Consider the following 25230-nt stretch of genomic DNA (forward strand, 5'->3'; position numbering starts at 1 on the left):
GACAGAAAAGCTTCTTACAGAAGACGTTACAGGTCTGTGAGAGCCAGAGATTTTCCTTGTTTGAGGTGACCAAATACTTATTTTCCACCCTAATTTACAAATAAATTCTTTACAAATCCTACCATGTGGATTCATGGATTTTTTTTTCACATTCTGTCTCTCACAGTTGAAGTGTACCTCTGGTGCAAATTACTGACCTCTGTCATCATTTTAGGTGGGGGAACTTGCACAATCGGTGGCTGACTAAATACTTTTTTGCCCCACTGTAAGTGTGGAGGCTGGGATGGGGCCTAAGTCTTGTTATCAGACTGAGGCCCAGTTTGATGGCTGTATTATGACAAATCTGGTTTTTGATGGTGACTTTCTCTTGATCATTTTTGAGTTCCACTCAGTTCCACCCAAAAATGTTGAAAACCGAACAGGAAAAGAGAAAATATGAAATTACCTGCTGGGGAGGCACTCAGCTGAGTCTCCAGCCTCTGCATCCGTCTCCAGAGCCAGTCTTAATGAAGAGGAGGAGGATGAAGAGGTGGGAGAGTGATAGGAAGCCAGATCACAGCGCTGTAGGTTGGACAGAAGCACGCGATTCTCATACTGAAGCTTCTTCACCTTCCCGCTTAGTTCTCCAATCTGAAGCGTCGCCAGTCGGAGCTCCTCCTCCTGAGTCGGGGTGTCAGTGCTGATAAGCACCGACCCTTCCTGTAACGTGTGCACCGGACTGTCGTTGAGCATCCCGTCTGTCAGCGACATTAATGAGTTGGACGACAGCGCGGATGCAGGAGGCGGGAGCTCAGATTTATAGCGGTTTATCTCGTTCATCAGAAGTTTATTTTGTTCCTCCATCTCAATGAGAGACCTCCTCAGCAGCTCTGCCTCTTCCTCCACAAACTGCAGGTGTCTCTGGAGCTCCATGACGTTTTCAGATGAAGCCCCGCCGCCAAGCACCATGGCCCCTGCTGTGAGGCCAAGCGCTGCCCCAAGACCGCCGCCAACACCACTGAGCTCTTGAGGACCATCTAAGGGGAAAAGCAATAAAAGTTAGATGCTAAAACAAACAAGGGCAAAAATTAAAAAAAATAATAACATACTTTTGGTATCTTCCTTGAGTCTTTGCACTGTATACTAACTGGCTACTGACTCTAGCCTCATCTTTACTACACAGCTAACAAGGACATATCAATCTTATCATCCCAGCAGCAAAATCACTGAATTTACAAAACAGTCTCAAAAGCAATTTAACAATATAAAATGAAAAGAAAAAAATTAAAATAAAGAAGCTAAGGACCTAATATACATATAAGCCTGAGCTTTTAGGTCACTGGGTTGGCTTTTACAAAAATCTGCCTTACTTTAGTCAGGAATTTAATCACTTTAGTATCCAGTTTTTCAACTTCAGTAAAGAAAACGTTATATCCATCTGCAGTATTTTATATGAGCAGTATGGCTCTGTCTGCCCTTGAAAGCCTAAGGGAAAGCATACCTTCCTGCCCTTCTGTGCACATACATTTAAAGCCTGAGGCAGGGAGAGCAGCACGGAGAGCCCAGAGTACAAAACAGACCAGGTAAAAGGCAAAAAAAAACCAAACCCATGATGTTGTTTAAGTCAGATACACCTTCACAAGGAGCAGCTAAAGTGCAGGTGGGTTGCAAAGAGGCTTGGATATCTACAAAGTTTACAACTGAAGTGGGCCAGCACTGAGATCAGCTAACATCAGCTCATGTATCTGGCTTGGCATGCCTCAGCTAATGTTATGCAATATGTGACAGACACAAGTATATATAAGGTCATTATTTACTGAAAGGAGCCAGCATACCAGCATATGTCTTTTTCCTAATCTAGCCACTTCCTATGTAAGATTTCTAAATACAAAATGTTTCCTGCTGATTTAAGATAATCTCCACCTCCAAGCAGGTGGAAGATCAGATGAAAAATGGACCACAGAATAATTAAACGATGAGACAAACCACCTTGCGGGCCCTTCATGTCGTCCATCTCAGCCCGTAGCCCCCTGTTCTCCACCTCCAGCTCCACAATGCGTCGACTCAGTAGGTTAGCCTCCTCCTCGACCAGCTTTAGGTGGACTCTGATTTCTGCCTCACGGGTGTGGGGGGAGTCAGCAACCTTACAGATGAGATGAGCAGAGAAAAGTAATTCACCTCCTAATTCTTCATGCTTTAATTTTAGATAATGCAAACTGGCTCAAATGTCTCTGTAGCAAATTGTCAAGGAGCCCCATCGTTTCCTCACCTCCTCCACAGTGAGGGAGGCATTGATGTCTCCGTAGAGCGACCTGTACTTGGCCAGCTCCTCCTTCATGGCCTCGCTGTCCTTCACCAGTTTGGTCAGCTTCTTGCACATCAGGGCTGATTCCTCTTTGGCAAAGTGGAGTTGACATTTCAGGTCTGAACTGTCCTCCTGCAGCGACGGGACAAGACGAAAAGAGAGCACAAAGGTGACGATGCTATAAAAAGTGCTGCATCACAAAGACACCAAAATGCATACAAGCGCATTATGGAAATGTCAGAGGGCTGTGTCGTCATTTGAGTATCGAATCATCTGCATTAAAAATAAAAATTAATTCAGATTCAAAAGTGCATATGACCAAATGATGAAAATAATTAAATCACATACATTTAATAAAGGCACCGGTTGTTTGGGTCTAAGATATAATTGAGAGTCACCCTCAGACCTTTCAGTGTAATTGTAAAAATGCAACGGCAGTCCATCATATGATTAGAAAGTCATAAAAATATAATTAGCTGTTATTAAGCTGTGTTATATGTGTTACAATAAATACATGATAACGAAAAGATAATTAAATAATGCTCCATTAGTATAATTTATGCAAAAACTTTAATGGAAAAGTGAATGAAGACAAGTAAATGAGAGAAAAAAAGAGTAGATAAGGTTCAGTGAGTAACGACGACAGACAGTCGAGCTTTGACAGAGGTTATACAGAGCTGAACGAAGTGACACACACAAAGTCAAAGCTGCAGACACACTCAGACACACAACAAGAGAACCGGTCAGATCACTTCATGAACAGAATGCAACCTTTAGATCCATCCAGACTGAGACGTGGATGACATTAGAGGTTAAGGTGAATCATCTGAGGACTGGTTTATATTCTGATGTTGATAAGTTTAATATCTTGGGCTCTGTATTTCTGTCAGCTTGCTGGTAAAAAAGAAAAAAACTAAACAAGACAGTGCAACATTAAGGCCATGCTGGCTAATGGTGAAACATTATGGTCCCTTTTTCAAGGTCTTTATAGTCTCTCAAAATAACTATATAAAACCACAAGTGCTGTATAATAACCTGATTCAATTTTCCTGTGCTGTTATCCTAAACTCAGTACTAAGCCTTGTCGACCTGAGGTGACCCCGTGCAGCCATTCCTCAGATGCAGCTCCGTGGTTGTATTTGTTTTACGGCCTGTGGAGCGATTCCAACCACATTAAGCTCGACGAGGGCCGGCGAATTTACAGCCATTTATGGTATGTGGCTTGGAATGGGAGCCCGGGCCCGGCTTGCGTTAGCAGCCAGAGAGATGGCGGTGTAGATAATTACCTTCACTGCAAACACCTTCTGTGGTGATTTGTTAGCCTGCTGAGTTTTTATTCTGCATCTGTGTAGTTTGTTCTTGTGTAAAACCTGAGCTCCTACACCACTTACTTCTTTAGTCCCTGTTTTCACATTCTTTGGGCGGTGTTTAAACTCTTCTAATGACTCAGAAGATTAATGAGGGGGGATCGACTCAAAAACAGTGGAGGAAAAAGCTACAGAATCAAAAGGAAGGAGAGACTGAAAGTGTAATCTTGAGACTTGAGCTGTATTCCCCAAGCAAACAAGAACTGAGTAGATAAGGATTACAGGAAGTACAAACACCTGCAGGACAAGATGGAGAAGAGTAAAGATGAGAAGGAAGAAGGGAACTGCTGATCTGTCTGCTTCAAACTGCAAGCAGCCCGTTTGGATAGCTAAGAGTGTGATCCCCAGAGGAAATCGCTCAAAATAAGCAGAGACGCGCAAACAACAAAGTCATGAGTTGTAAGGCCAAAACACAGAAAGGATGAGAAGTTTCCTAACTTGACACATTCAGCGTCTATTCTGAAGCTTAAAACACAAGTGAAGGTTTGGACTGAAACAAATAATAAGACGTACGGAGGAGATGTTAGGGTTTTTCTAGTGGTGACTAAAATATCCGCATTCAAATTTATTTGTTTGCCTGTTTTCAATTATTAACCACATAAAAATTAGTCATCATAAAAATGAGACCATAACAACTCCTCATGGCATGTTCCATATGCATGTTACACTTTACAATATCATACTCTAGTGCAGGGTATGATTTATGTCTGGGAACGTTCATGGAGGGCAGCTTTTCATAATTATTTCAGCGCTGTTCTGTTTTTCCTGCTTGATCAGGGCTAATAACAGTCATAGCCCACCTGCAGCACATGTGATTACATTCCCAGAGAGGTGACAGTTGCCTGCGGCGATGCTGACACTAAAAGCTACACCACAATATGATACAGTTTAATATCTATATTTCATATCTTTAGCTGTTATCGTTAGCTGTGGATGTCTGGACAGGCAGGAATGGAGCTTCGCTGTAAGAAATAGAAATATCCTGAATGAGTGTTTATCTATTAAAGAAAGTTGTATTATATCACAGCCTTGCAGATGCTTTTGGAGGAGTTATACTCTGTGTTCGCAAAGAGTGGTATAGTTCTGTAAAGGTTTCCCTCCGTCCCTGAAACCTACAGACGTAACTTCTCATGCCACTTGCTCTCCTGCTATAAGTGTCCCAAGCTGCAACACATTGTGTCTCGTATTGATTTGTTAAACCTTCTGGAGGAAAACACAGACGTGTGCGTGCTTGGTTCTTACCTGTGCGGCGAGCTTTTTGTCAGGTTTGTTGTTGGGTCGTGCTCCTCGTTTCTTCTGGGAGTTCTGAAACAAAGACACACACAGAGCCTCATTAGTAAGTCTTGACACCATATCGACTGTGAACTGTTTCAATAAAATGAAGAACGGACTCAGGCTGAAATGAAGAGGAGAGAGCAGGGACTTAGGGCCATCAAAAAGTGGTAATCTCAACTGTCAGCATCAAGACAAAAACAGATTAGGATTGTTTTGTGCAGCAAATGGGACGTCATTTTTGGGTTCTTTTGCACTTTAATATCACTAAATAACAGATTTAAGTCAGTGTAACTTCATGAAGCCGCAGTCTGGAGACTTAAATCCTTAAATTAAACATAAATACCAGAAAAACAGCTACCCTGGCTTCGACCAAACGTGACCACATTGGACTGCGAGCATCTTTTAGGTCCACTAATTACCATGTCCTGTTGTGTTTGTTTAAGCTGTACAAAATCAATCTCTTCAGATTCCTATGTCAAAACATCCAAGTTAGAGACATTAAAAATTCCATTTACAGCATAGTGCAGTGTAGTTTTCCTTTCAAATGATTTTTTTCCTTTCTTTTAAAACCAATTCAGAGTTTATTGAGGCTTAAAGGTAGGACTGAGATTGCTGCCACAAAAAGATGCATGGGTAGAACAAATTGGGTTTTCTCTACTACTACAAGAGCAGTCACAATGTATAAATGTCAAGGACTTAAAGTGTGAAAGGCAACAACAGAGAAAAAGCCCTTTTTACACACATAAAGAGCAAAATCAGACTTGTGGACCGGATAAGGACATTAGTCATTCCTGGTTTTTTAAAAAACGGTGTCAGCACAAACATTGACGTTGTATCTTCAAAAGTACAAAAGGTAATGGATGATGAGACATTGGCTACATTGGATACAAATCTGCTTTTTGGCAGATTTAGGCCTGCATTAGAATTAGAAAAATATATTTAAAATACTCAAAACCTATCTTTTTTTAAATTTCATCGTGACTGCCATGAATGGGCACACCAGAGTCATTAAATGCTTTTCTTATCTGTCTGTGCTTGATGTGTACCTGTAAGTGGTAAAATATCCAGACCATCTTTGTTTGAGCAGCTCTTTTCTTGTCATCTTATTATCTTACAAACAATACAATATTGTATGTACAGCAGCAAATCTGAGCCTTAATCTGCCACTGAACATCATTCTAGAACCTTATAAGCCACACACACACACACACACACACACACACACACACACACACACACACACACACACACACACACAGAAATATGAAATTCCAAACACACTCTTTCATATGACACACTTCCTCTCCCTCTTGGGCTAAGCTTTGGATGTCACTGCAGTGGTGATGTGTATCATTTCTGTGGAGACTTGAATCAACACTGATAAGAGCGTGGAATTACAGCTGTGAGGTGGAGGTACAAGTGCTAGAATAAAGAGACACACAGACACATCATCCACTGTTTGTCCAACTATCTTCCCAGTGCATCAGACTATCATAAATCATCATCCTTCCCTCTCTTTACAGCCAATCATCACACATACACATGTACACACAGGACAGACGCTGCAGTGCAAGCAGCCAAGCTCATCTGGCTCACTCCGTTTCCATGGAAACAAGCTACTCTGCAATGAGAACTGCCGACAACAAAAGAAAGAAACGGAGGGATGAATAGAACAAAAAGGTGATAAAGGATGACATAAATATATAAACAAATGCTACTGCTTGGGTCATTTTTTAGATCTACAGTGTGTTTTTAATTTTCCCCCAAATGACCAGGCTTTAAGTGAATTATTAAAATGCTCCGCGGACACTATCAAGTGGAGGAAATTTCAAAATATGTTATCTTATAACCAGGTGTACTGCAGCGAAGCATCAGACTGAAGGACATTTATCTATCTGTCTCACTTCTTTCTGTTTTTTTTATGCATTCTGCTCTTTTATTTCTTCCAAATGATCGACTCATCATTCGTTGGGCTATTTCCTGATTTTTAATTTTTCATCTTTCCATGTCCTATTTTACTCTCCCAACCCATTTTATAACCATTTTATTATCGAGTGCAAACAGTGGTTAAAAGCTCTGAACTCACTGATCGATAGGCCTGCCTGATAATGGAACCATTGATTATGGCTGGAGGTTGAACAGATGTCAGAACTGTTGGATCAGGTTTTCAGCTGGGCAGCAATCACTGCGATCCACGAATTTCCAGCAACAGCAAACGCTGCTCTGTCTGACAAATTGTCATTGGAGTTGAAAATGCAGCAAATGAATAGTTCCTCAAACCTTTTCTGAGGAAAGGTGAGCAGCAATCTCCCGAGTTAAAAAGTGAGACCAATGAGGAAAAGGGCCAAAAAGTGCAGTTCTGTAAACGGCCACTTAAAGCTGGCTTCTAGCTGAGTTCTGATATGGATTTCTCTTATACCAGACAAATAAAAGGGGCTGCTGTTCCCACATGGGAGGCAAAATGACATTTTGATGTTAGAGACTTTTAGAGACACATCATTGATTACAGCAGCAGGGAAAGTATAGCTTTCTTTGCAATACATCTGGTCCATTCAGTTGTCCCATTAGGTAGTGATCTTGTGGAACAACCTAATATATATGATACAGTGTCACAGAGTAACTGCAGGCCAGCCAGTGTGTACAATAAGAGGAGAGAGAATTCTGGCATATTTTATTATTTACTTGAGTCCATTTCCTGTCTGCATATCTGTTATTTTCCAGTGTGCCTGACTTGTTTAAACCTGCTTTACCTGCTGATTCTTTAGCGAGCTGGGCAGGAGCACGACAAGCTCTAAAGAATACGAACTGATATGTTAGGAAACTGTTGCACATTTGCAATAATCCAACAGACTGTCAGTCATCTGTGTGATCCTCTGACTCTCTACACAACGGAAAACAAAAAAACCAGCAAACAGTACAGGCTGGATTGCAGAAACTGATAAACCGATATGTCAGAGGTTCTTCTCGCTGCAATCTGCATCAATCTGACCAAACTATCAGTTTAACAGCTAAAATGAGAACTTCACTGTCTGAATCTGGAATAAAAGGATGGTGATGGCAGCTGTTCTTTTAAATATAGTAAATATATATGTTTCTGCTGATCATTGATGCAATGACATTAACATTAACTATGACAGATGGAAATACCTCAAATACCTGTGTGCAGGATTTTTATACCTCAGTCATTACCCTTCTATATAAAAAACAACCTAACAAATTTCTATTCCTGTTCCTGGCACCCAGGTGTATTTGATGTGCAAACCCTCATTTTCACATAAGCATGCTTTGAAATGTTCATTATTATTTTATGTAAACGCACACACACTGTGCCTGAGCCTGCTTCTCATGTTTCTCAGCCTGTAGGTCTACGGTTACGCTGCAGATACGGTAACAAGTCAACTTCCATGTTATCTGATAACATATTTAATAGCGTCTGACCGCTGCCTCTGCTTTTTCAGCAGCAGCAAAGGTTGTGTCAGGATTTATTTTACAGTAACCCCACTGTTGATCCTCTGCAGCAGAAATGCTGATGAAAGGGGCGATGGAGACAGATACAAAAATGTGAGGGGGAAATGATGACATATCCAGAGAGTGTCAGAAAGAGGAGCAAACAGATGGATTTTCAAAGTCAAACACTATTGCCTGAGTGAACCTCAGGATAAAAGGGAACAGATCAGGACAGAGAGGGAAAGAGGAAGAGATGGCCAGTGACAAAGAGACAGAAAGCAACAACAATGGCAGAGGAAGAAAAAGGGAACGTGAAAGAGAGAAATGTTGTCATTCCTCTGTCATGGATGAAGAGTCACAGCAGTGTAAACTTTTCTCCTTCCAATCCAATCCGATCCACAGCTCATCCAGCCATGGCGTATGGTACTGCAGAGCAGGGTGGGATCAAACGCAGTGAGACAAACACTCGAAGGAAAGTTGGGAAAGTCTGGAAGAGGGCCATGAAAAATGTTTAAAATGTTTGGCAGCTAATGAGGAACGGCAAAACCTAAACAAAGCAACGCTGCAATTCATGATGTGGCAATTACAACACCTGTAAAGGGCAAAAAATGTAAAAATGTGAGCGAATAAGAATGAAATAAAACCGACTTTATTGTGATGTTACTGTTGCTGAGAGCTTGAGAGACTGGAGAGAAAGAAACTGACATGCTTTCTGAGTGGAAATGGTTTTAACAGCGAGTCAGGTTACGGCCCGTCACACAGGTTAACTGACAATACATGACACTGCTCCTGGAGAACGAGGGGGAGAGAGAGGAGACTGCAAAGAAATCAGATTTGCTTTCAGTGTACAGACTCACTTAAACCAACCGGGCATGAAACACTGGGCGTGACACAGCAGAGAGGAAAGGACTTCTAGAAAGAAATGGACTGTAAGGACGGGAGTCTAGCTTTGTCTTTACATCCACAAACTGAGGGCCTTTTTTCTGGTCCCACTCTCTGCCTCTATACACGGATGGACAGATTTAAAGGTGTACGCTGGCTGCACACACGGCATCCGTGGGGATCAAACACTTAACCTGGGCTACCAAACTCACTGTTCAACTGTCCAACATTTTCCAACGGTGACATTTTCAAGCTATTTGCTGATTTCATAGATTAGTTCACAACAGTTTTGATGCAGGGGTATCCTTTTATTTTGTTTTTCGAGTAGACACGGCAAAGCAAAGGTATGCCTAATATCCCTGTGTTGTGTTGTGTCTGCATTATCGTAATAATGTTGGTCCAGGATCAACATTGCACCGACCAGTCACGTGGCTGTGATGTGATAGCTTTGCAATGTGGGGAGAAAAAATAAAAAAATAAATCCTCTGCTTATATAAAACTCTCTCCTGGAACAAATGGTTAGCATTTAATGCTAACTGAATGCTCAGATAACATCCGTGGTCAGTTGCAATGTTAGTTATTATTATAATGATACAGGATACACAAACAAAGCAATGATTTCATGGACATGGACAGCATACATATAAATAATTATGCATAATTCTGAAGAAGGTCTGCACCAAAACGCTGCAAAGTCAGATTTTAAATCACAAAACTTTTATGTCACTTATAAAAATATTGTTGTCTGAAGAAAAACAAGAGTCTTTCAGTCACTGATGCACTGCTGCAAATAATTTACTCTGAAGGTAGAACTTAGATCAGATTGCTCGAATATTGAGTGAAAGTGTGTGTTTGTGGTTGCCAAGGGGATTGCGCAGGTTTCTGGAAAGAAAATTGATTTATTTGAAGTGGATGAAGCTCCAGACTCTCTCTCTCTCTCTTTGTTTCGGGCAGAGGAGCCGTCTCTGCATGAAAGAACAGGACATCACTACCGCACACCCGGGAACAAAGACTGGCCACAACACAGCACATAACGAGTTGCATAACCCGGGTGTGTGTCTGTGTGTGTGTGCAAGATAAGAATGGATGGTGGTGCAGAGAAATGGAAGAGTGACAAGTGGGAGAGGAGGAGATAATTAGAAAGTACTATCCCTCCTAGTGCTAACAAAACACAACAAATCATCAGCGCTTGCTGCTACAAATCATTAAATTGGCTCATTAATGAGGTTTGAAATGCAATTAATCTTGTTTTTTTATCTGTTTTGGGGACATAAACTGCCTTGCATTCTAAAACAGGCTAAATTAACACATCTTGCTCAAATCTCGCTATTTACCCACTGAAACAATCCAACAATGTCAACACCAAAACACAACTGTGTGCTTGTGATGTTGTGAACACATCTCAACATCATATTTATAGCTGAAAAATCCCTTTGCTTAATTCCTAGGATGCACAAGCAGCGTTAAGCAGCTCTTCCCGACTGCGTGCACACAGAGCAAAGCCGCTCCGAGCACAGCGGAGCAGAACAGATAATACGAAAGCAACACCAACGTTTTCCCAATCCCCAGCCCGCTCAGCTCATTACTACACGCTCACACTGTTTCTCCATACTTTGCAGTATCTCTCACACCCTCTTAACACACATTTCATGAAAACGTTCCAACACCCGGCTAGTCCTGAATTAGGAAATAATAAGCCCATTTGCTGTGAGCGCTTCAAGCATAAAGCCACTTTGGCTGCTGTGGTTATGACCATGAACTCCAACTTTTCTAAATTTCCATTTTCTAAATTTGCTTATAACTTTCAATCACACCGGTGGTTTTACAGGTTATGATATTATAAACAAATTATTTCTGCAATTCGATGGTTTTAGTTTGAGTTTCCATTTTTCTCACTTTTTCAATAAGATGTAAACGGTGCAGACAATATTTTTAGAATCAAGATTCAAAGATTCAAAGTGTTTATTGTCATGTGTACAGAAGAAATAGCATTTCTCTGCGCAATGAAATTCTTCCTTTGCTGTCCACACACAAATGCCACACACAGTGGTATGAATTTTCTTGTGGTTTTCACTAGTATAGGGATAATATTTTAATAAGATCCAGAGAAAGAATTCAGGAACATTTGCTGTCACATATCTTGGTACTGAAAAGAATGAAGATGAACAGACTTGTTGACTAGAAGTATCGACGGGCAGCTCTAAATGTATCCTCCAACAGAGATTTGTTTGCTGAACACACCTTTACATCTTTACTCTTCTTTTAGATAAGTGAACACAGTGAGGTCCCGTATCATCGCCAATATTACCGTAAATAAAAGAAGCCTGGCTGGCCTTGAGGCCTCAGCAGATGCAAAGAAAAGATGCCTTGAGAAACCTTGAGGTCAGTGGCAGCTTCAAATCGGTGGGGTTCAGTAAAGGCTCGATTGAGCGGGACCTTTCCACACCTCTCGAAAATAGGAAGATCTACCATAAAAATCCTGCACACCAATTTTACAGCTCCAGTGAGCAATTGGGGGGCGGCAAAAACTGCCGCATCTGGCTTCAAAGTAAAGATGATTTGTAAGTGAAGTGATAAAACCTGTCAGAGCGACTCTGGCCTCGAGTAGAAATTTCAAGATCTGGGCACATTAAATTTGATGCTGGAAACATCATGGTTAGGCAACACATCAGAGAGCGATGGGAGCGCGTGAAGAAAAACAAACACATTTGTTCGTTCATTTCGTCACACTTGCTCATTTCTTGCTTCATTTCTTGCTCTTCTACTCTTTGAATGGTAAAATGAAACGCAGCAAAGCCCTGCGCAGTGCACAAACTCTGTTAGTAATGTTTGCTATAATGAAATATTCATTTTTGACAGCTGAAAGCTAATGGTGACACATTCCTGACTGTACTATAACAGCAAAAATGACTGGTTTGAGTTCTTACGAATGCAACTGTTAAATAAAAAAACATCCATTTTTCATATAAACATGATGTAGCCTCCCCTGCCTTAAACTGGGAGGTAAATTTCACACAAGCACACAGGAAAAAAACACACCAACAGTGAAGAGGAGGAATGAAAAAGTGGAAAGCCAGTGTGGTTAGGGATGACTGAGCTTTCCAAAACTATCAGACTGGCACATTAACAGCAGAAACGCAAGGATCCAATTAACGCAAACAACGAAGTCGTTCATTTTTGAAATGTATTTTTGTTGTGTGACGTCTGTTTTAATCAGAAAAGGATTCCTGGGAAAAACTCACTCAAGGAACGTCTGAAACACCAAACGGCTCCAGTTCAGAAATCCGGCAATTAGTTGACGTCAGTGTGGACTTTATGGTGGAGTGTAAAACAAAGGTGCCTTTCTCTAGCACACACGCACACATACTCACTGCATGCTATCTCTGCTTGCACCCAGTTATGTCCTGCTTTCAAAATACAGCAGGGAAAGCAAGAGGAAGAAAAAAACTGAACAGAAGAGAAGCTGATGAATGAGAGTTGTATGTGAATGAACAGCCTGGTGCCATCACGGTGAAGAAGGCAAAGCAGACGACTGTATCATCTTCATAGAGATACAGGGAGATGTGGAGGAGGAACAGACACGCTGACTGAAAACTATTAATCTAACCGTTTCCGTCTGGTGCTTCGGGATGTCTGGGCGATAGGGTCGCGACCCGGGCAGACTGAGTGAGACAAAATGGTACAAATAACATTTTTTTTTGTATTTCTCCCTGTGTGTTGTCTGCTAAACATGCAGTGGAAAAATAAAAGCTAGATATCACGGCAAAGCTCCTTCTGACCGCCGTTTTATGTAGCTAATAAAGTATCTGGTCAGTGTATGTTAATCTATATGAGCACATTAAACCTCTTATTAGGGAATTTTGCTAAATACTAGGATCAAAGGCAGAATATAATTTAAATTTCCAGGGTACTGTTAAACAATGGGAATCCATGGTTGCTTGTAAATCCTCACTCATGTTTGGTTTTTTAATGCCTAAACATATGACCACCTGTATTTACAGATGTGTTTACCCCATCAAGAACCTGTTCCATGTATTTCCACCCAAAAAAATAAATAAATTTGGAACCAGCATGACAAACCTGAAACTGGCCATCAGCGGGTGTGGGAGTGGCTTCTGAAAAGAATTCCAATTCTTGGTGGATTCAGCCAACACATTCTGCTAGCCACAATTTTTCTTCCCACAGAAATGACCCCAAATCCTGCTAATAAGAAATGTGGGTTGGCTCTCAAAAGGGATTGAAGATGATTTGGCATCAGAACTGGCACCGAGACTAGTGAGTGTTGGTAGAAAACAGTTTATTCCTAACATCTACTCCTCACACACACACACACACACACACACACACACACACACACACACACACACACACACACACACACACACACACACACACACACAAACAGAAAAAAAGACCTAATCTTTCAGTATGTCACAATATAGCTTAACCACAACTGGATGCACACACCTTTCCATTGCCTCTGCTGATGAATTGTTTTGTCAAACATTAGCATTCATTAATTACAGCAGGTCTGATGGAAATCTCCTCTGTGCAATTTTCCTCTGTGCAATTAAATTGATCCAAACCCTGCTGCGAATTAGTCAGTGTTTTCTGGGAAATCACCGGAAGTTGAGCTCAAACACTCTCCTCCAGCTGCTGGAGCACCATGCAAAGGCTGCCCAGCTGCAAGAGCTGAGAGCGTCATTCATTCATGTGCTGTTGCTTTTGAATACTATTACTTAAAAGAAACAGTTATGTTGCGTCTTAAAATGTTCCCACAGTGTCTGTTGTGGCGTTTCGCTGTGCAAATTAAGGCTGACATGATGTAACGCAAGAGTGATTCAGCTCACATCCGCCTGTGCGTATCATTGAAGCTTAAGCCAATAGAGTGAATGGTCTATTAGCATTGCATTAGCATAGCATTAGCAGAGCAACAAAGAGCTGCAAGACAGATAGAGCTTGGATATGATACTCTGCAACACCAGACTGTACAGAAGAGAAAACCAGCCTCCTTCTCTTCAGTTTACGTTGGCTCTTCACAGACAGACAGACACACACTCTGAAACAGGCAAACAAAGGATCAAGAATTAAGGAAGATGAGGATGGAGAAGGAGGGGCAGAGCAAGGAGGCTTTGTAGGTCTTTGTTACTAAAACCACTGCTGACTTTCAGCCACTTCCATTACAGAAAAGCTGACAGTCTATATCTGCCGATGTGCGTGCACGAGTGTGTCTCCAGACGCTCTGCTTATTAAGGCAGTGTGTTAGTAGGTGACCTTGCGCAAATGAACAGCCTTCAAGTGGTATTGATCTGAATTATTCATATGTGTACAGTGTGCACATTGTGCCTTGACAGTGCGTGTGTGCGTGTTAAGCTGCAACATGGGCGTGCATAATATAAAGTCCAGCCCACTACGGGTGCGAGTGAAGGGATCTGTGTGTTTTTATGAGTGTGCCTGGTAGAGCTGGAAGCTGAACAAAGCAAGCACAGCCTAAGAGGAGGACTAGTGTGTTTGCGTGCGTGTGCGTGCGTGTAGTAGACATCAACCCTTAATGCCAAATACCTCTCTCACCTCCTTCCTTCCTTCTCTTCATGTGTCCACAGGGTCCTAACGCCTTAAAAGTTTCCTTATTCCATTGATTATCAATTGTTACAACCAATATTATTCAGTTAAACTGTGTGCTAATCACAAGCGCCAAATATGCCCCTCAGGGACTTGTTTTCTATTTCCTATTGTGCTCTTATTTTGCCTTTGGAGTAGACGGGCACATTTTTGGCATTTTCTGGATGATATTTGATCAAAATATTAAGACACTGCTACATCTACAAGAACACAAAGCAGCCACGGTGTAAACGTCCAGATTATCCTGATATATTGTAGTAAAAACTGGCAGCTGATGTGCCACTGCAATCTAGAATGATAGTTTATAACTATATAATATAACATCACTACAGTCCTGTACACAATATAAGGTTTTGTGTGTGCCCACTATAAGCAGTTTGCCCCAGTGCACTGATACCAGTGATACTGAATTGTATTTGTGTCTGCTTATTTTGTGCTTTTACTAGAAACCCTCCATGGTGATGTCAGAATTAAGTAAGACATCCAGACAGGTGCATCACAGACATCAGACTCTTAATATTTGATCGTCTGACCTCTTCTCCTCTGAGAAGCAAATCCAGGGAGCTAAGGATGCAGCATCCATTTACATCCCCCCGCCTCCCGACAAACGCCTCTGCAACCGCAGACCATAATATGTTGCCTTGGCGATGGCTTTTGCAGCCTGTCGCTAAGGCACCCTGTTGGCAACACATTAGTGAAAAGACAGAGAGACGAAGAGGAGGACGGAAGCGGGAGAAGGAAATGTGGGAGGGGTGAAGGGGACGGAGGGCAGGATGAATGATAAGCGGGTCGAAGAAGAGAAGAAGGAAAGAAGGAAAGGAAAGAAGGTGTTTCAAAACAAATCAGAAACAATAAAGTACAGGAAGCCCAGACACTTAAAAGGCTTTTGACAGCTTCACCTCTTCAAACCCAAACCATGACCGATGACCAAATACAACTGCCCCTCTTATTCTCCTGTTTATTTGTTGTCATTTAGTAAGCTCTTCGCTAATAAGGGCAGACAAAGAAACCATATATATCTACATAAACACCATTAACAGCACATTCCCTATGTGCGTCATGTAAGAATATAAAACATGTGACATGATGACGGACTGTCAGCAGTGGCACAGAGAGAAGGAGAGGCAACGACGAAAAGATTTACTGGTATAATAAGAATAATATGACACTATAATTCTGCAGTCATAATAATTGCATTAAAGGAAATAAGACAAAATTACAAGTGTCTCGTTGCAGGCTGTAAAGTGTTTCCCTGCCACACTTCTTTTTCCTCGCAATCATTTTTTCTCTTCCAATTCGTCCTTGCGTTCTCATTGCAGAGAAAAAAGCTCCACCGACAATATTTCTCTGCATATATTTGGACATAATTTTTAAAAATGGCTGTCCAAATGCAGGCCAATGTGAAACTGTCATAAACCTGATTTATTGTTTAGCACAGGGAGCAGCATGGAAAAACCTTTTTCCAGCCTACTCGGTGCAACATATTATCCAGCCTGCAAACATGATTCTGGGTTTTGTGACTCTTAATGATGACTTGCCTAGTAACTCTTATGTTTAGTAGATGATTGCAAGCAAATGAGTCATCAAGTTTGATGCTTTTTTATGTTTTAAGAGTCATGCTGTGCAGTCGCTCTTGGACTGCAGGCGGCTCTTAAGTTGTCTTTGCAGCTTTATTTACACAGGAACATTTTCTTTCTTTAAGAAGTCATCTTTGGCTGCTATTGATCATACCCGACGCTTTATAAAAAACAATACTTTGTGTAAAACGTATAAGACGTGTCCTGATGGAACTGTTTTAATTGTTATTTGCTACTTGAACTTGAACACCTGTCTTTTATGGTACAGTCACACTAGGGAAAACAGTGGTTGCAAGTCGCAAGGAGGTTGCTGTCCTGGGAGGTGTTAAGCTAAGAGGAAGTTGTTGTAAACGCAGGCTTTCAGTTGGTTTCAGTCCTCGTGTGTTCGTTTGCCATCTGGTCTGGTTAAACAAGCATTAAACATCATCTTTCCTCCCCCTTTTTCTCTGTGGCAGGCACCTGATCTGACAGCAAGTGTTACCTCAGAGTCACAGAGAGAAACCATATGTGAATGAGAAAACAAACACACACACACACACACACACACACACACACACACACACACATACACACTCAAGCTCTTTCACCAACATACCGGGTCTCCATCTGGTGTGCGTGACAGAGGATGTCCCAGCAAAGCATAAAACAGCACCCAGTTAGATCCTATAAATAGAGAGCATCATCTACAGTTAACACCTCTCTGCTCTCCTGCAGCCAGGCCCTCTGCCTCACAGTTTATGTTTTCGACAGGGAATGGAGGAAAAGCCCAAAGTTAACCACGTGCACCTTATCACCGAGATTAGCATCAGACAGAAAGTCAGATTGCGGTGGGAAGGAAGCAACAAAGAAAGAAACTCAGGGATAAACATTACTGTGTGTGTTTTTCAAGGGTAAATGTCCTGAATCTTTAAAGGATCATTACTGCGGGATGATTATCTTGCAATTTGTGAGCTCTGGTTTAGAAGTACAAATGTTGCACAACTTGTATTTTGGGCACATACAATATGATCCTGGGAAGCTGAGTGGGATATCATTAGTAGCAAGCACAGTGTTACTAGTATGGATGCTCTGTTATAACGGCCCCTATAGACATGTCAAATTATATTAGCCCATCTGCAAATAAGATAAGATTCATCAGTATTGGTGACATTTCTATTTCTTCATAGACATATACACTGTTATTCTACAAGGTTTGGGCATCTCCACAAACATTTTAAGCAAATAAGGAGGTGAATTAACTATAAATTAACTAATGTATATGACACACATTCATGAGTGGTTTGCACTCATGCATATGGTCAGTAGCTTCCTGATAAGTGGGTTTCACATGTTTAATTAATCAGTATATCTTGTCATTTGCAGTTTCACACCTGACACACACACACAGACACACGGGGTGCGCTAGCTAACGGTCTGAGTGTACTGCATGTGTATGTGCAAGAGTGCAGAGTGAAGTGAAGCGTGTCTGACAGGCTGACTGTGTGTCCAGTAATTGGCAGCATGAACTCCATCAGTCTGTGGGAGCGATACTCCCTTTATGTTCGATGTAAAGATAACAGAGAGCGCAAGTATCAAATGAAAATTGCAGTAATAACGTCACATCTCTTTGTTAATTTTTTCTATTTTAACTGTCATGCGAATTTTTAAACACGCAAAGTGTACGCATTATGCATATGAAAGAAAAATTAAAAATAATTCTATTTAACAGTGTGTCCGTCCCACAGGAGAAGGCCACAGGAAGCCATTGTGAGGTTCATAAAAGCAGACTAAGTGAAGCCCTTTGTGCTTTGAATAATAACGGGCTGTTTGATCTCACTGACAGCAGAACAAAGCCTGACTCTGATGGACATGTCGGGGTTCTGGTGACCTTTTAGGTGTGTCTGACAGTTCAAACACAACGACAAAGACCAAACACAGGCACCATCCGCAGGCACAAAAGTGGTATCAGCGCGATTACCAAAAGAGGACAGTGCTGAGATTATACACAGGCTTTCTGAGTTATTGTAAAACAGGGAAAAACTCAATCTGTCCAGATTTCGAGATACCTGGTTTAATTTCATCAAGACTATTCAAAATTCAAAGACTTTTATTCATAAATAATAAATAGAGCAATACCTTCTGTTTTAATTTCAATGCCAGTGAGAAACAAGCGCAAAACCAGATCAGAGCAGAGCAAATTAGGATTTAATGCCTTCTAACGTTGACCACTCCTACTGGGGTTATAATTTCATTTGACATTCAAGAAGATATCTGCACCATAAGCCTTAAATAACCTGTCCCCGGTGTTTGTCTGGGTTGAACTGCTGATTTCATTAGATTTAATTAACATCTTGATAACTGAGCTCACGCATAATGAAGCTGCAAAACACTTGAGGCGTGCTCTCATACCAGCTGAAACATATCTTCCCTTAACTGTCAGAGATTTCCTGTGTTTGTCGACAGACATTAAACACACCACTCGTCTCCTAGCCTCGCCGTTCGCTCCCCTCATCTTTTTTTCTTATCTCCGTCTCCTTCCATCAGGGTCCCGCAAATCCAGGCAATCAGTTGCTGTGACAGGAAATCAAACAGGATATGACAGGCTGATTGGAGCCTTAGCCTCACTTTCTGAGGAGAAAGAAATGTTGTGACCTTGTCTTGTCCACCAGTAATAACTGCTTATGCGAGGAAAAAAAACTGCATGTGTTCATACCGTGCATATTTAGTATCCAGGAAGCTACTTTTAAAGTTAGATCTTCTTCTTCTTTCATGCTTTCGTGCATTAGGGGAAAAATGTAATTCCTCATTATTACCACTGCATACATCTTCCAGCCATCCAGTGTTCTGGAGTGGATGTAGACTCACATGCTGGGTGCAGGACTGGCTCTTCTCACTCTTCCCACTCACTTTACTCAGCTTCTTCCGTCTTTCAGGAGTAATACAAATCGCAGAAATAAAGCCTGAATTATTCCTGTGTGCGTTATTAACAATGACTGATGTGGCATTTATAATTACATCACAAACATTAGCAGCTAATAGGAAAAACAAGTCTTCTCCACATGGCACAGTGTGAGCTTATTCAACCCAGTTACCGGCTCCTGTGACCTGATTATTGTGGCTAATGTAACTCGCACAGATGCACGCAACCACACCCAAACAAACATTCAGTCGTTAGCTGTGAGTTAGAGAACGCGTTTTTAGCACAGTTTATCGACCCTGATGACCTGCTACAAGGACTTGGGATGTGACTGTCACCCTCGACAGGAGATGAGCAACGCTAATGAACACGGAGGGCATCAATGTGGAGCTGTTTTTATCGCGTGGCTGTTACTGTCTCCAAAGCAGATTTTGCCCACGGGACAATAAACTTTAGTGCGTCATAAATTACAAGGAGAGGTAGAGAAGAAAGGAAAATGAAGGCAGGGAAAGGCGACGAGAAGGACAGACAGAACAAAAAGGGCAGACTTGGAGAAAACAAAATATCATCAAATTAGTTCAGAGAGCTTATCAGATCGTCACTACACTACATTATAATTTACAATCACAATCATTTAAAAATATCTTTCAGAATGCTTCTTTATTTCACACAGGGGTTAAATGTCGATTGTTGAAAGCTGATTGCCAACTGGTTGTATTCTGGTTATATTCCTGCAAAAACAAAGCTGCTGAGTGTTTATGGCATTTTGCATCTTGCACCCCTGGAACAAATTCAAAAAGAAAAATTAAGTTAGTTAAAACAAGCAAATGTAAATTAAAAAACAAAAAAGAATTAGTACACAAAAGTACAAATCTCTAGCAATGATGGCAGATAACAATGTTTCTATTTCTGATCCCAAAGTTTAACAGTGAAAGGATCTTTCAATCTTTTGCTAACCCACAAAAATCCATCCAATCTCATATAAATCGATGGTTCCTAATACCAAAGTCTTCGACCCACATGTTACATTTAAGGGCTGCTGTGCTTTTCTCTGTCTGGCTGTAATAAATTAAGCTGGTGGAGCCTCTGGCAGATGCACACCCAGGAGAGGAAAACGCGCATGCACACATATACACATCCGCGCTGAACCACTTAGCTCTGCTTCACCGCTTCGATCAAATCTACACGGAGACCAGCTGGGAAGAAATGCATTTTTGACCTCTGTTTGACAGAACAACACAAACGTGCCTTACTGAACCTCCTGCAACCTACAGAGGCAATCACCAGATTGTTCAAAGTACCCAAAGATAACTCGAAGAGTTTCCAAGCATTTTAGCAAATGCTTGGAAATCCTGACACCAGCGTCACTGATTAACCACATCTAACTTTCATTAGGTTAATAAAGCGCTGGGAGTGCTCAGGTAGACTAGCACAGTATACGAACCAGTCCATAATAAAGACAAAAGAGCGTGAAATAGACATCCAGTGACCTAAGATCTTATGGCATGGTGTGGGTAAAGACGCAGCCTATATGTTTGTCATCTATATTGGACTGTTTACCCTACAGCATTTTACATTTAGCATTGCACAGCACCTTAGGTCTCAGACTCTGTGTCTTGACACTCAACAGTCATCTTGGTAATGCCCCTGGATGGTTATTTGGTGCCAAGAAGAACAAGTCTCTATTCTAATGAATGACTTTATTAATTTATTATTAATGAGAAGTTTGGTTACTTCAGCCCTAAAAAGGGTTTTACAGGCTTTTCTCCCCACATGTTATATTTCAGCTACAAATGGCTCAAACCACAGTACTGATACAGTCAATGTGTCCAAGTCTTCTCAGCATACAAGCATTTGAAGCAATGTCATGCTGATTCACATTATATACAGTAAGCCGAGAAAAACAATTGGTACACTCACCTATGTATTGTCTTAACTACAGCCCTTAGATATGCCCGCCCCTACACAACTGAATTTAAACGGTGTGCTTGTATCAAAGCAGCTACATGACTGACTTGTTTCCTGGGTCGGCTTAAATTGGCTTTCGGGGTCAGGAGCAGGTCAGCTCCCATCTCTGGTGTTGCCTCATTCTCCCACAGATTTCAGGTCTTTCACAGGAAGTGTCTCATAGTGGCAACACGGATTTGTCTCCTCTCTGTTGTGCCCAGCAGCATCCTCACATGAACATTACACTGTCAGAAACCTTCAGCAGTGGGAGTTTAATAATCCACTTTCTGTCTAATTATAATCACAAAGGGTTTAAGTCCGGGCTTGCAGTTTTGCTGTGGGCAATTTCCCCCCCACTAATTATGAAGAAATCTATTTATGAGAGCACCCAGAGCCTAATTTGGAAGGAGACCATTAGACCATTTATAATAAGTCTGAAATAATAAATAAGCGGATGACTCATCAACAGGTTTTAGTTAGTTTTGCACATATTAACAATAACTGCCTCCTCAGCCTGGACGCTCATATAACAAGACTGCCTTTGAGACAGAAAGTGATTCTCTGCAGCAAGCTTCAGGGTTCAGGTTAATGAGCCATAACAGAGTGAATATTAGCCATTTAAACAGTGATGGTCTGGCCTTGTGGACTGCAGCAATCTCATAATTCCCTGCAATATGTGGGCTAATAGCTAACCCCGATGACATGAGACAATCAGGGAAACGCAGCTGAATCCAGCCATTCTGGACGGCATATGCTCTGTTCTGTAGGAGAGGACAAACCTGCAGTAAACTGACCTTGGCAAGAGGACACTTTCAAAGGATCCCTTTCATATTTAAAGCTACGTCAGACAATTTCACTTCCTGGCAAACCTGCACAGCTTCAAGGAGGGATCGTCTAAAATGTTTTTGAAGTCCATCCGACAAATCTTAGAGAAAAGTGCCAGGGAGCAAACCTGAGTCGCACTCTTTCTTTATTCCTTGTTGAAAGGATTTAGATATGTTGGTCCAGGTTTTTCGCTCATGTTTCAAAGAAATTCTGTATTTTTCTCCTAACATACCGGTAACTATCTCAGTCAGCATACTCAGTTTATGCCTTTCTGTTTACATTTTCTGCATTTGATAACCTTTAATTGCATACTGTACTGGTTATTGATCTAATAACAGTCTAAACATTAAGCTCCCCTGCTTTCTTGCTGCAAAATAAATGACCAAATTCATGCCAGCCTTTGAAAGTGTCAATTTTATAACCTACAGTTTCCTAAACACAAAGCTCTGTGCAAGTACATTTTGTTTTTTAATGGACATGTGATGATAAAAAACAGCAATCATGTAATTAACTGCTCTAACATAAAAAATCAGAGCCTCCTTACTTTTTATTAAAGTGCTCTGAAGGCTAAAACCCACAGTGTGGTCACGTGATCATGATCAGCTGATGAAACCATGCACTCTTTAATGGTCCACTGGTGTCCTCTGCCATCATGCAAAGGCACGAAGATAAATCTCCTTTACTGTGGGATTACACAGTCACCTACTCCACTGAACATGTCTCTCCTCCACTCCTCAAACACCTCTCTATTATTTCCTATACACCACCTTATTTACATTTCCATCACCACATTTCTGTTTTCTTGACTTTCTTCTCCAAACTCCACCTATTTGTGTTCCCACACTCATCCTGGCTTCATTTCATCCCTACCTTGTATTCATATTTTTAACTTTTCCTTTATTTTCTCTGTTGACATCCAGATTCATTTCAAAGTCTTTTTAGCAGTACTTTATGTGCTTTCCACATCCTCATTCATTTTGCTTCCAATCAGCTCAAAAAATGACAAAAGTAACTCCCAGTCATCAGCCTATCACAGCTAGCAAAGAGCGAAAGGCAGGGTTAACCAGGTAGCCTGTCCATCACAGGGCCAACACATAGAGATGGACGCCAACTTAGAATCTCCAATTAACCCAACCCCACAAATGTATGAGGAAGCTGCGGTACCTGGATAGAACATGCAAACTCCTCACAGAAAGGCCCCCAGCCAGATGGTGGATTTGAACCTGGAGAAACCCTCCCACCCTCCGCCAAAAGTAACTTAACTCTGAAAAAAGCAACAGATCATCACTGAGTATTTTTGGCAAGGTATTAAGAAGGTGCTAATAGCTTCATTAATATACTGTTATTTTAAAACTCTGAGGACAGATCGTAGCCTCTGTCACATATCAGCTGGTGTTGTGCAACATTTCACAAATAACTTATTCGGTTCAGGTTTCTTTTTGAGAACTGCTCAGTCCTTTTACAATAACCGCATCAAACTTTCCATTCCCACCTGGTCACCTGGAAACTAAAATGCAATAAAACTGTCCAATGGCTGCTTACAAATACCAGTTCTCTGGATCACCTTTGCCTCTGTCATTTTTTTCACGGTTGAAGACACCAGGAGCGTCTTTTGGTAAAACGCTTTGTTTAGATCTAAATCTGCGCTCGCTAAAACAAACACTTCTAATAGTTCTGCTTCTAGCATTGATGTCACATGGCGGAGCACACAAAGAACTCTTTCTCCCCCCCCCCCCCCCCCCCACCCACACTTTCACAATAACATTTAAGAAACCCACAAACGTTTGCTGAATGCCATAGCAGACACAAGCTTCAGACTGCCCTTTTTCTAAAAAAGAAAGAAAGAAAGCACAGAAGAAAAGAAGGTGAAATCGATTTCCTGATATGTATTTGATATCAGGGTGATAAGCTTGTACATCTAATACTTTAGCCCAGCTATTTCACTTTGCTAGCAGACGTAACGTGAAGTCTGTTGTACAGAATCAGTGAGAATGCAGGAACAAATATCGCTGCTGGAAATTTAATCTGACGCACACTACTCACACAGCACATATTGGATGCTTATACATGCTTACACAGCCCCGTCTGCCTGCTCTGCTAAGTCAGGTCATGCAGCTACAGTCATTTCTTTCTTCTTTTCATCTTTTCCTTTTATTGACCTCTTTCTCCCCTCCCCTCCCATCTCTGTCATAGTTCTTAACACAGCAACCCTTGGAGCCACTTTTCCCTTCTTGCTGTTGCACAATCAGCCCCTATACCACCAGTTGGGTCATCACATAATAATCCCTCTATTTCTTTTTCTCTTTCGGGCAGTCAGTGAGTCTGTGATTACATTAGAGTTCCTCTTCTCTGCTCAGGCGAGCTCCAGATACCCACCGCTCCATTCTGCCTTATTAGACATTGTCTGTGCACTTGGGTGATTGGGTAAGGCTTTCCGCCATGCTACAAGTGAATTAGTCAAACCTTTCACAGTGAAATAAACATGAGAAAGATAGTATTGCAGAACAATAATACTGCCTCGTCTTTTTCTTACATTAAGCCATTACTTATTTTTTATGCATGACAAAAGCACAGGGTAGAATGCAAACTGTTAGTCTCAACTCATTGTTCACATATTAGGTTTTTTTAAGCGCCTTCAATTAGACGAAAACTTTTATTAATCGTTATGGAGATGGGTTAACATAGGAGCAAACAGGAACTGATTGAGTTGAACAGCTAATGGACTTGTGCATTAGCAGATCCATATCTGTTACAAGTGAGCAAACTATCTGTTGATAAAGTCTCTTTGATATGAAACATTGGTTTTATTATTGAGCTACACAAACCTGATAAAAATCATTCGCAGGCAGCCAAGAAAGACTTGTTTTGCCCCAAGGAGCTGTCAAGTGAAAACTATGAATATGCCCATAGTTTCTCGAGTTTTCTGTTTGGATGCTTTATTATTTGACTTTTACTGGCTTTACACAGCACACAAGAACAAAATGCACTTGAGACAAAAACAGCATTAAACAAAGCTGTCTGCTTCTGCTTTAAGGAAGGCAAATATTACAAACATTCATTTCAGAATTCGTATGCGGTTTGAGGAATTGCTTGGGAGACGATTTAATT

The 25230-nt window shown here is 41.2% G+C and overlaps 1 protein-coding gene across 2 annotated transcripts in view; it reads right to left on the bottom strand.

Annotated features, from left to right (window-relative positions):
* The window catches only part of mtcl2 (microtubule crosslinking factor 2), an 89424-nt gene that overhangs the window by 29244 nt on the left and 34950 nt on the right, over positions 1 to 25230 (bottom strand). For both annotated transcript variants that reach the window (XM_026155101.2, XM_080295687.1), the window contains exons 5-8: positions 4894 to 4956; positions 2249 to 2416; positions 1969 to 2122; positions 446 to 1016 (exon numbers count right to left, since the gene is read on the bottom strand). In XM_026155101.2, coding sequence (XP_026010886.2) covers positions 446 to 1016; positions 1969 to 2122; positions 2249 to 2416; positions 4894 to 4956 — 956 coding nt within the window. The remainder of the gene's footprint in view (positions 1 to 445; positions 1017 to 1968; positions 2123 to 2248; positions 2417 to 4893; positions 4957 to 25230) is intronic.

This window comes from Astatotilapia calliptera, chromosome 20, assembly GCF_964374335.1.
Source record: "Astatotilapia calliptera chromosome 20, fAstCal68.1, whole genome shotgun sequence".
In the NCBI taxonomy this organism is placed as follows: domain Eukaryota; kingdom Metazoa; phylum Chordata; class Actinopteri; order Cichliformes; family Cichlidae; genus Astatotilapia; species Astatotilapia calliptera.